Consider the following 11,028-nt stretch of genomic DNA (forward strand, 5'->3'; position numbering starts at 1 on the left):
AGTCTCTCCAGCAGTATAGTTGTCATTATTTTTCTGTTTTTTAGTAATAAGATTTATATCTACCATTTATTGAGCACCTACTTGTGCCAGGCACTGTACTAAGCATTTGCATAATGCTATTTTATTTAATTCTCACAAAAATCTTAGGGGGCAGGTATTAAATCTATGTTTTTTAGAAATCCTACTCAGAGAAATTAAGTAATTTGCCCAAAGTAATAAATTCAGCTTGTAAGTAGCTGGGATTTGAATCCTGATCTAGCAGAAGCATTTCTTCCTTACTTCACAGGAGTTGCAGAAATGCCTGTGGTTTTATTCATGCAGTTTTGCATCACTGTTAATTATTCTTGTTGTTACAAAACAAATTTTTGTATCAGGATCATTTCAGTGTACCTTGTTGTTTTCAGTACTTTTATATATACGACAAACCATTATTTTTTTAATTCCTCTAATTTGATTTATTTCCCATTCTTTTGGGCTCTAATATCTAAAACTTTTAAAAATTTTATTATGAAGAGTGCCTGGATGGCTCAGTTAAGTGTCCAGCTCTTGATTTTGCTCAGGTCATGGTCTCATGGTCGTGAGATTGAGCCCCGTGTCAGGCTCCGTGCTGGGCTTGGAGCCTGCTTAGGATTCTCTCTCACTCTCTCTGTCTGCCCCCTCCCCTGCTTGCATGCTCACTCTCAAAAAAAAGTAAATAAAATTTATTATGAAAAACTTCAAGCATATACAAAAGTAGAATAGTATAATAAACCCCACGTACCCATCACCCCCTGTTACCTACTCTTCAGTCTCTCATTTGTACCCCCTCTTCCCACTGGATTATTTCGAAGTAATTCAGATAACATTTTTTCATCCATAAACATTTCAATAAACCACTGAATTCTTAATCTAGATCCAAATTTCTCATCGAACTGAGACTTCTTCAAAGCAGCTAAACATCTTGACAACAGAGTGATAGAGTTGCCACTTGCTTGATAGAAAAATGTATTTGCATTTTTTTATACTATGCTTTAAGAAATAATTATTCCTCTGGGGAGCCTGGCTGGCTCAATTGGTAGAACATGTGATTCTTGATCTCAGGGTCATGAGTTCAAGCCCCACATTGGGTGTAGTGTTTACTTAAAAAAAATATATATATATATTTCCCTGAGACTCAGATCTGCTGTTTGCTAGTAATATGACTTGTAATATGTAATTTAACTATTTTGGCATCAGCTTTCTATATCTAGTAAACTAGATTTAATGATTATGACAACTTTAGTATTCTGATCCTATAATAATTTGGACAGTCCTTTTAAAATTTGTCCACTTTTTCTTCTAGTTCCAGACAGCCTTCTTTGAGTTCTTTTTTTAAATTTGATCCTGCATGGTTTATCAGTTATATTCCCATATTTACATGATGGTCTTTTCTCAGAATCGTAAACTATTCTAGGACACGGACCATAGTGTGTGTGTGTTTTGCCTTTTTCCATTTTTTTGGAGTGCTTCATACCATGTTAGAGACATGCTGCAAATATTTGTTGATTTGGTGTTTGATAGTCAGGGGTTCCTTATGAGTACTGAAAGAGCAAAATAAAAAGAGAGGTCATTCTGTTTTCTATAGTAAATAATGTAAATACAAATAGTATAATTATTATTTGTTACATATGACAGTATTTTTATATTAACTATTGAAAGTTTTTATATTATTTGTTCATTATGAAGTCCTATATATTCTATAATAGTTACTTTGTATTAGTTACAACTTTGTAAGTTTAACAGTTTTGTACTAATTGACTATGCCTTTTTTTTTTTTTTTTTTTTTAATCAGTTCTCTGAGAGTGTGAGTGGTACAAAGTTTGAAGAAGATCATCTTTCTCATTATTCTCCTTGGTCTTGTGGCACCATAGGCTCCTGTATAAATGCCATCGATTCAGAGCCCAGAGATGTAATTGCTAATTCAAATGCTGTATTAATGGTATGATTTGGGGGAGTGGGGGGGATATCATGCATGTTGACTCAAGTTTTAGAATGATTGAATGCTTTCATCTTCATATTGTTTGTTGCTATATAACTCATCTGTAAGCAGCTGAGTTATATTTAGGTAAGTCTGAAATAAATTGCATTTAATGCTTAAATTATTTGAGCTAGTTTGGTGGTTTAAAACGGATGTTGGATTATCACTAAGATGTACTGCTAGTGTTAAATTTACCAGAAAATTTGATTACATGTCTTTTGAAAGCATGTACCTGTATTATTAGCTGAAGTAATTGACAACAGTCCTTTCAATTGATTTTCTTTGGTTTATGCAGGACCTGGACAGTGGAGATGTTAAGAGAAGAGTGCATTTATTTGAAACTCAGAGAAGGACAAAAGAAGAAGACCCAATAATTCCATTTAGTGATGGACCTATCATCTCAAAATGGGGTGCAATTTCCAGATCTTCACGTACAGGTTACCATACCACGGATCCTGTCCAGGCCACTGCTTCCCAAGGAAGTGCCACTAAGCCTATCAGTGTATCAGGTAATCCCCTTCACTAGTATCTCACTTGCTGTATTCTAGCACTGTGCTTTTTAATCCTCACTTTGTGAGGTACAGCACATTTCCCTCTATTTAACAGTCACAGGAGCTCAGAATTAAATGGTTTAGCCAGAAGAACATGGCTGGTTGGATAAAATATGGATCTTTTTTAAAAAGTGTATGTTCACATTTACATATTGAATTTCACTTTTCTGATCATTGTTTCTTTCTACCTTTCTGTAGATTATGTTCCTTATGTCAATGCTGTTGATTCAAGGTGGAGTTCGTATGGTAACGAGGCCACGTCATCAGCACACTATATTGAACGGTAATGTTACTCTTACTTCTTTTGGATTCTCTATTTTCAGACTTGTGTGTATCCTCAGAGTATAGATCCTACCCCCGATTATTCATGAAGCGTACTTTAATGATTTTAGCTGAATAACAGATTTCTGAGAAAACATTTAAATGATGACTGAAACTTTCAGGGTTGATTAATTACAGAAAACGTATTTGGTATATGGCCATTACTGCTTTAGTTGCTTCAACTCTTTCAATTTTATAATTGTAAACATATTTCTCTTTAAAGGGACAGATTCATTGTTACTGATTTATCTGGTCATCGAAAGCATTCCAGTACTGGAGACCTTTTGAGCATTGAACTTCAGCAGGTAGTCTCTGTGTCCCTCAGCTTTAAATTCTTAAAATGGCAGTTGAAAGCTATGGTTGAAAGCTAACTTCACCTTTGTTTTTTTTCCCCTATAGGCCAAGAGTAACTCATTGCTTCTTCAGAGGGAGGCCAATGCACTGGCCATGCAGCAGAAGTGGAATTCCCTGGATGAAGGCCGCCACCTTACCTTAAATCTTCTAAGCAAGGAAATTGAACTGAGAAATGGAGAGGTAAAAAAACTGAACCTCTCAGCTTCATGCTTAATGTATTTGCTGTTTGGTGCTGCTGTGTGTTAGTTTATGCCATTACCTAGTGTATGTTAGCATTCCTTTTTCTGGTGGATGATTGTTTTTCAAACTCAGAATAGAAATAAAATTGCAGTACCAGCTTTTATTTCAATCATTGAGATTCTTACTTTAATCTAAAAGGGGGGGCCCCAGCTTCCCCAGGTATAAAATCAGCATTTTTTCTGTATTACAGAGTGATTATACAGAAGATGCAAGCGATACTAAGCCTGATAGGGATATTGAGTTAGAGCTTTCGGCACTTGATACTGATGAACCTGATGGACAAGGTGAACAAATTGAAGTAAGTACCACAATTAGATATTTAGGAAGCTTTATTCAATTGGAAACTATAAAATACTTTCATACTGAAGGATTAACATTTTATTTTCTTAGGAGATCCTGGACATACAGCTGGGTATCAGTTCTCAAAATGATCAGTTGCTGAATGGAACAGCAGTGGAAAATGGGCATCCAGTCCAACAGCACCAAAAGGAGCCACTGGAGCAGAAGAGACAGAGTTTAGGTGAAGACCATGTGATTCTGTGAGTGTTAGACAGATAACTCATAACCAGTGGACATAGGTTGTGAATATTTAAATAAAATAAATGCAGTGTTACCTGCAATTTTGGCTCTCTCCTGTGAGGCGAAGACCTTATGTAATAGGGCAGTGATTGGGTCAGTCTGAATTTTTAGGAGAGAAGAGGCAAACTTGAACAAAATAGTCCATTTTTAAGTAGCCTGAGACCTGCTTTTTTTGTGGATAAAAGTTTGTCCTCGTGCTCCAGCATCAGGTTAATACTTCCTCAGTCTGGTAGGCACACTTCTAGACTACACAATGGAGAATTAAAATCTAGATGAAGGGTTTCCCTTTTTAAAAAAATCATGTTAAGGTATTCTTAGATTTAGGGGCACCTGGATAGCTCAGTTGGTTAAGCGTCCGACTTCAGCTCCGGTCACAATCTCGCAGTTCGTGAGTTTGAGCTCCACATCGGGCTCTGTGCTGACAGTTCAGAGCCTGGAGCCTGATTTGGATTCTGTGTTTCCCTCTGTCTCTCTGCCCCTCCCCTGCTCACGCTCTGTCTCTCTCTCAATAATAAATAAACATTAGAAAAAGATATTCTTAGATTTAATATTGCCATTTTATATAATTACTGCCAAAATTATGGGTTAGTCTTGAACTTAATAGTTTGTTGGCCTTAAATTAGCCAGTATTTTAATTTTTTTTAATGTTTATTTATTTTTGAGAGAGAGAGAGAGAGAGAGAGAGAGAGAGAGACCAAGCATGAGCAGGGGAGGGGCAGAGAGAGAGGAGACACAGAATCTGAAGCAGGCTCCAGGCTCTGAGCTGTCAGCACAGAGCCTGATGTGGGGCTCGAACTTACGGACTGTGAGATCATGACCTGAGCTGAAGTCTGTTAACCAACTGAGCCACCCAGGTGCCCCTTAATGTTTTTTTAAGTTTACTCATTTATTTTTTGAGAGAGAGAGCATGAGCAGAGGAGGGGCAGAGAGAGAATATCCCAAGTAGGCCCAGTGCTGAGCCACCCAGGTGCCCGTCTAGTATTTTAATTTTTTAAATAAGATTTTTGGAAAAAGGGACTTTTTTAGTGACTGCTGATATTTTTTAGTGATAAATACATGCCTTTACTAGGGGCTTTTGAAGTTTGTTACAACTAATATTAAGCATGTATAGTTATTCTTTAAAGGGTTATTCACTTAAAGCTAATTTATTTTCAATGTCCTTTATTTTCTCTCAGGGAGGAGCAAAAAACAATTCTGCCGGTAACTTCTTGCTTTAGCCAGCCACTCCCAGTGTCCATTAGCAATGCAAGTTGCCTCCCCATCACCACATCTGTCAGTGTTGGCAACCTCATTCTGAAAACTCACGTTATGTCTGAAGATAAAAACGACTTTTTAAAACCTGTTGCAAATGGGAAGATGGTTAACAGCTGAAAGGAGGTTCATCTTTCAAATTTGTGACCATACCATGGAAGCATTTACACTAGCTTTTTATATATATAATATATATTATATAATGTATATTTTTTTTAAAAAAAGATATTACCGGGGGCATCCATTTCCTGTGGACTCTTTGATACTTCAAGCCCTCTTGCATTAGCATTATGAAAAAAAAAGAAAATTTACTTTACTAGGGTAACACGTTCACTTTCCAGAGGTGATTGGAATTTGGACATTTAACTTAAGCTTCAAGCAGCTTTTTATGAGTTTGTAGCAATCCGGTGCAGTAACTGAGCCATTTCCTATTTTAAATGGCTTCTATAGAAAATTAACAACTCAGTTATTAAACTAGCAGGATCCTACAATGATACATCTAGTGAAAGTAGACTTAATTAACTTATTTATTTCTATTTTATGTTTTGCTGAGAGAAATTTCCATCTCATTCCAGCTGCTTTATTTATCTTTTTCATGGGACTTTGCATGGATTTTTTTTCTTTTTTCTTTCTTTCCTTCTTTTTTTTTCTTTTTTTTTTTTTTCTTTTTTTACTTTGAAGAGTGGAGTTAGATGTTCTTACCATAGAATTTTACAGGGTTATATACTAGCTTTCTTTACTGCATTATATGTAGGAGTGTGGTGCAGTGCTTTTATCTGTAGCATTGAAATTTTTTTTAATTTTCCATTTTTCAAGACTAGTTTCTGCTTTGTTAATATTTATACACAGGCTACTTGTTGAAGTAAGTAATTAAATATATAACCAAGTGCCTAAGTCTTTCAGCTGATGTACTAGATATTAAATTCTCCTAAGTTATGCAGAATCGTTTTTACAATTTTGATAAATTATGCACTAATGTAATGGCAGTTTTTTAAAACGCAGATTTAAGCCTGTACATTATTGAATCTGATGACTTGGCAAAAGAATCAGGTGCTTTCAGCTTTCTTGAGAAAACCCTGTATGTAGCGTTTGCACTGACTAACAAGATGGTATTGCTGGGTTTTTTTTTATTTAAACTGATTAATTTGGATGTTCATTGCAATATCGTGGTTAAGTATTGTTTATTGTTACTTCACATTGCGTTTAATTTTCCTTGTTTTCTGACCGTTAGGTTGATAAGACTATGAACCATGTAATAATAGAACATTGGCTAACCTTTATTCGTACTTAAAAACATGAGTAATTTCTGCCCTGCTAAATGTGACTGAAAGTGTTTGGACCTGGCATCTGGAAGCATGCAGTATGTTCAACCAGCCATGCCCCAGATTTGGGGGAGGTATTTTTGAAACCTAAACTTCAGTCGACATTTGGAAACAAAAACTGGGCATTCCTTTCTGGTGATCTCACCTATAGTTTGTCTTTGTTTTTCCCCAGTTTCTTTAAGATTAGTTTGACTTTTATTATTTTTTTTAATTAACTTCTGTGAAGTTGTTTACTCTGAAAATTGTACTGGAATATTTTAAGCCAAGCTGATCTTTCACCAGGTGTACTGTATGTAAGGGCTTTTCCTGCTAGCAAGATGCTTAAACAGGATCATGTTATTGGTCGTCTGAGCTATTTAGTTGTTTTACAAAACCACAGCATTGTATCAGATAAGATTTTGATAAAAAGTTTTGTGCACATTTCCAGGGGCGGGAGGGTTGACATTTCCCTGAAATTTCTTGATCAGAATGAGTAAATACTGGTGTTTGATACCTGTCTTAATGAACATGCTCATAAGGTGACTGATAAGTTGTAAATATACCTGAGAAACAAAGGGGTAGTTTTGATATTCTGGTGTCAGTATGGAAGATCTTACACATTTATTTAATATTCAAATGTATGAGGATGTTTGTTTGTAGCATAACAGCACAGTAGCCTTGACTTCGTTTCCTTTGGTTAGTACTGTACCCTTTTGCCATGGCCAGTGCTCCCTATCCCTACAAAGACATTTTATTTATTTCACTCTGTAACCTGAAATGAATAGGAACAAGAGTTTTAAACCATGTTACATTAACTTATTTCTGACATTATAAATTAGCCTAGGATATTACAGGAACATGATTGTTATATAATTTATATCAGAACCCTTCTATAAATATGCGCTTATTACATTTAAAATGCTTCCAATGTACTTTATTTGCTGTTTGTATTTCCAAAAAGGATATGCAAACCAGTATGTCTATTTCATGGATATTTAAATAGTGAGATCTTCCATGTTGAAGGTAATGTATTTTTTTTTAAGATTTTAAAATTGCTATTTTGTTACAAAATAGAGACCTATTAACAGTTTGAGAGCTCCTTATGTGCCCTCAGGGAAAGAACCCTCTGTGCAACAGAACTACGCAAAACATCTTCAGCACGTTCTGAGGGTGAATATATACTACATAAATTGATCTTGTGTATTTAACCTTATCTTTTTAATTTTAAAATTGAAATTTTGAAACTTGGTTGTGCTCTGCTGGAGGGGTTTGGGATAAACTGCTTAGGTGTTTGCCTACTTGTCCAGTGAAATTACATTTGCATCAGTGTATGTATATACCTGCCAACCTTATTGGTATGTCTCAGAACATTTATATTAAAATAATGCTTGTCTTGCAGCAGGTGATCCCATAAAACAATAACTCCCTGTTCTTAAAAACTTACTCTCGTTCTCACTAACAACATAGGAATTGTTTCTTTGTTGGGATTATTCTGTATTGCATCCTTTATGTAGTGGCCATCTTCTGTTTCTCATGGTGGGTTTAATGTGAGGGAAAGATGTTGGTTCTCTGCCACTTTAGAAGAAAGAGCAGTCTTTCTGATCCTTCTTCAAAAAGTTACTCCCTGATGTCAAGAGGAAAAAAAATTATAAATCAGACCTAGGATGTGACTTTTTAAAATTGGGTGCCTTCCCTGTCATTTGACCCTTTTACCAACATGTGATGTACATGCGTTTGAAATCAGTATATAGGGCGATAGGAGAGGAAATGTGTGATGTTGGTAATTTAACTACGTGTGGTGCCTAGGTTCAATTAGGAAAAAATAGTCTGAGGTCTGGAAAGTGGGAAAATGGTGGGTTGTGTGTTTGGTTTACTTCTTACATTTTTGTTTTTCCATTTCTGAGTCCCATTCTGAAGTCCATGTGCCTCATTCAGATTCTGTGAATCTAAATTCAGTAGTTCTCTTGTGTAGTATCGTTTCATTTTATAAATTCTGAGAAGATTATGTATGTATTTCGTCTAGTTGGTGCCTGACCAGAGCAGATTCCCTTGCCTGTCCTGCCATGACTTCCTTTCAGTACCATCTGATAAGCAAGTGTCATGCATGAAGGTCGTGCATACAATTTTCAAGAGAAGGTAGTACTTCGTTGGGTCGATGGCACTGATTTTTTCCTAGTAGTTACTTACTCTCACAAGAGAATTATAAAAGAAACCTCACCTCCTGTACGAGATCTGAAATTTTCCATTTGTATGGATCTAGTCCCGTTCACTCAAATTTCAAGTTGATTCCAAGTATATAAAGCACATCCCAATTTTATATGCTGCCTTGAGAAAATAAGAAGATGCACAGCTATTTCTAGGAATTTAAAATGGGATCATTTAAACATTTGAAAACGTTTTAAAAACCATCTAGCTTGCTCTTGCATTTTAGATGTTAAAGCCTGTGTTGTCTTGTTAGCAGGGGTGCAATTGTAATGATTAGATTCAGATTCAGCATGTGATTTCAACTTTGAATCTGAATGTTTCTTCCCTAGCTTCTTTGTGTCATTTCCTGAGCAGACTGTCACCAGTGTTGGTAACTAGGCTTAAAGGGAAAAGTTGCATTGCAACTATGTGTTAGTTTCCTGGAAGAACTTTTCTTGTGTTTTAGTGAGTGAAGAGTGTTGATGGGATCACTTACTGTAACTCCTTCATGAGAACCCCTTCTGCAAGCAGAAGCAGAACACAAATGAACGTGCTCAAGGAGTATCCCATTTTCTGGATAAATTGAATACATTTGCTAGTTGTTCCTTTTTACTAGCAGTTTCTTTGTATCCCTTTGCTGGCAAGGGAATACAAGGAGTCAAGGCCACTGATCAGAACACCCCACATTTGAGTGGAGTCTTATTTCTACTCCAAGAGCAGTTATTCCCCCAAATCCAAAATTGGCAATTTTTCTTTTTTTAAATAAAATTTTAAAAATATCCTCAAACCAGTGGAACATAGACACTGGCTGCACTTAGTACTGCCAACAGCCAAGGTCATTTGCATATATTCCATCAATCTGTCGAGAATTAGGCCTCACTTTATAACCCAAGGCATGGAAGTGCATGCATTCTCTTAGCTGGGCAAACAATTATACTGTAGTTGTGATACAACACATGTGGCTTTTATTTGTACTGCACATATCCACTGTACAGCCACTTGGGAGTATCGTGGTTAGCTTGCAGCAACTGCTGTCTGCATTTATACTGTTTATTGCATATTCTTTTCCCTGGAAGTGAAAGAGAAATGTTTTTCTTGTTGCATTGATTACATTTTATAAATTTGCTTAGCTGGAAAGTTTGGGAAAAGAGGCCTGTTTGTCAATTGTACAACCGATTGTGAAGCTCTAGTGTGAATATTTTTACGTCTGTATTAGACATTTTCTTTGCAAATCTATTGTTCGATTGAAATGTAAATGAAATTAAAGATGGTGTACACCCATCATGTAAAAAGCAGGCACCATCTCTAAGATGGATTTAATGCTCATTTTTAAGGCATATACTCAGCTTCTATTTAAAACTATAATTTAAAATAATTCTGTACAATGAAATGGGGAATATATATGGGAATAAATTCTATTCCATTTATTTCAATTTGAATTTCCAAATTGTAATGTTTCCCTTTGTGCTATAGGAATAGGATTAAATGGGGGAAGGCTAGGATTTCTAAAGGCCTGTATATGGGGGGAGGGCAGAGATGGAACAATGAGGGTTGTGATGATAGTGAATAGCAAAGAGTGAATTCTGTGTGTTTTTGCTGTAGCACTGAAGTGAAGAGATATTAGCTTTGGCTGTTCACAGAATAGAGCATCATGATTTTCAGTGTTTGAGAGAAAATTGATGGAAAAAGTTTGCAGTACTTGACATGTATTTGCATGCACAAAATAAAATTATTTGTCCACCTTAAAAGTTGTTTTAGTGTCAATATTAAGTTCATGGTGCATTTTAGTTATATTGATATCCTTGGTATACATTTTGGCTTAATTAAGCTACCAGGATACTCCTTGAGATTTAAATAATCACCTGCCTCAGAGAGCCTGGCTGGCTTAGTTGGTAGAGTATGCGACTCTTGATTTTGGGGTTGTGAGTTTGAGCCCCACGTTGAGGGGTAGATTGTACTTAAAAATATTTTTTTAATGTTTTTTTTTGTTTTTTGTTTTTTTTTTTTTTTGAGAGAGAGAGAGAGAGAGTGGCGTGAGTAGGGGAGGGGCAGGGAGAGAGGAAGACACAGAATCCAAAGCAGGCTCCTGTGCTGACAGCTCAGAGCCTGACACAGGCCTCGAAACCACAAACCATGAGATCATGACCTGAGCCGAAGTTGGATGCTTAACCGACTGAGCCACCCAGGTGCACTCCTAAAAATCTTTTTAAAATAAATAAATAATTGCCTGCCTCACGCATACGTTCCTGGG

At 36.1% G+C, this 11,028-nt stretch overlaps 1 protein-coding gene across 4 annotated transcripts in view; it reads left to right on the forward strand.

Annotated features, from left to right (window-relative positions):
* The window catches only part of RC3H2 (ring finger and CCCH-type domains 2), a 53,215-nt gene extending 42,690 nt beyond the window's left edge, over window positions 1-10,525 (forward strand). For 2 of the 4 annotated variants that reach the window (XM_047829588.1, XM_047829590.1), the window contains 8 exons: window positions 1,811-1,957; window positions 2,292-2,505; window positions 2,746-2,830; window positions 3,092-3,173; window positions 3,268-3,402; window positions 3,653-3,760; window positions 3,853-4,001; window positions 5,217-10,525. In XM_047829588.1, the coding sequence (XP_047685544.1) occupies window positions 1,811-1,957; window positions 2,292-2,505; window positions 2,746-2,830; window positions 3,092-3,173; window positions 3,268-3,402; window positions 3,653-3,760; window positions 3,853-4,001; window positions 5,217-5,412 (1,116 nt within the window). In that variant the 3' untranslated portion in view covers window positions 5,413-10,525. The remainder of the gene's footprint in view (window positions 1-1,810; window positions 1,958-2,291; window positions 2,506-2,745; window positions 2,831-3,091; window positions 3,174-3,267; window positions 3,403-3,652; window positions 3,761-3,852; window positions 4,002-5,216) is intronic. The other 2 variants (XM_047829589.1, XM_047829591.1) reach the window with 2 other exon arrangements.
* Window positions 10,526-11,028: the final 503 nt, after the last annotated feature.

The sequence above is a fragment of the Prionailurus viverrinus genome, chromosome D4 (genome assembly GCF_022837055.1).
Source record: "Prionailurus viverrinus isolate Anna chromosome D4, UM_Priviv_1.0, whole genome shotgun sequence".
NCBI lineage: Eukaryota > Metazoa > Chordata > Mammalia > Carnivora > Felidae > Prionailurus > Prionailurus viverrinus.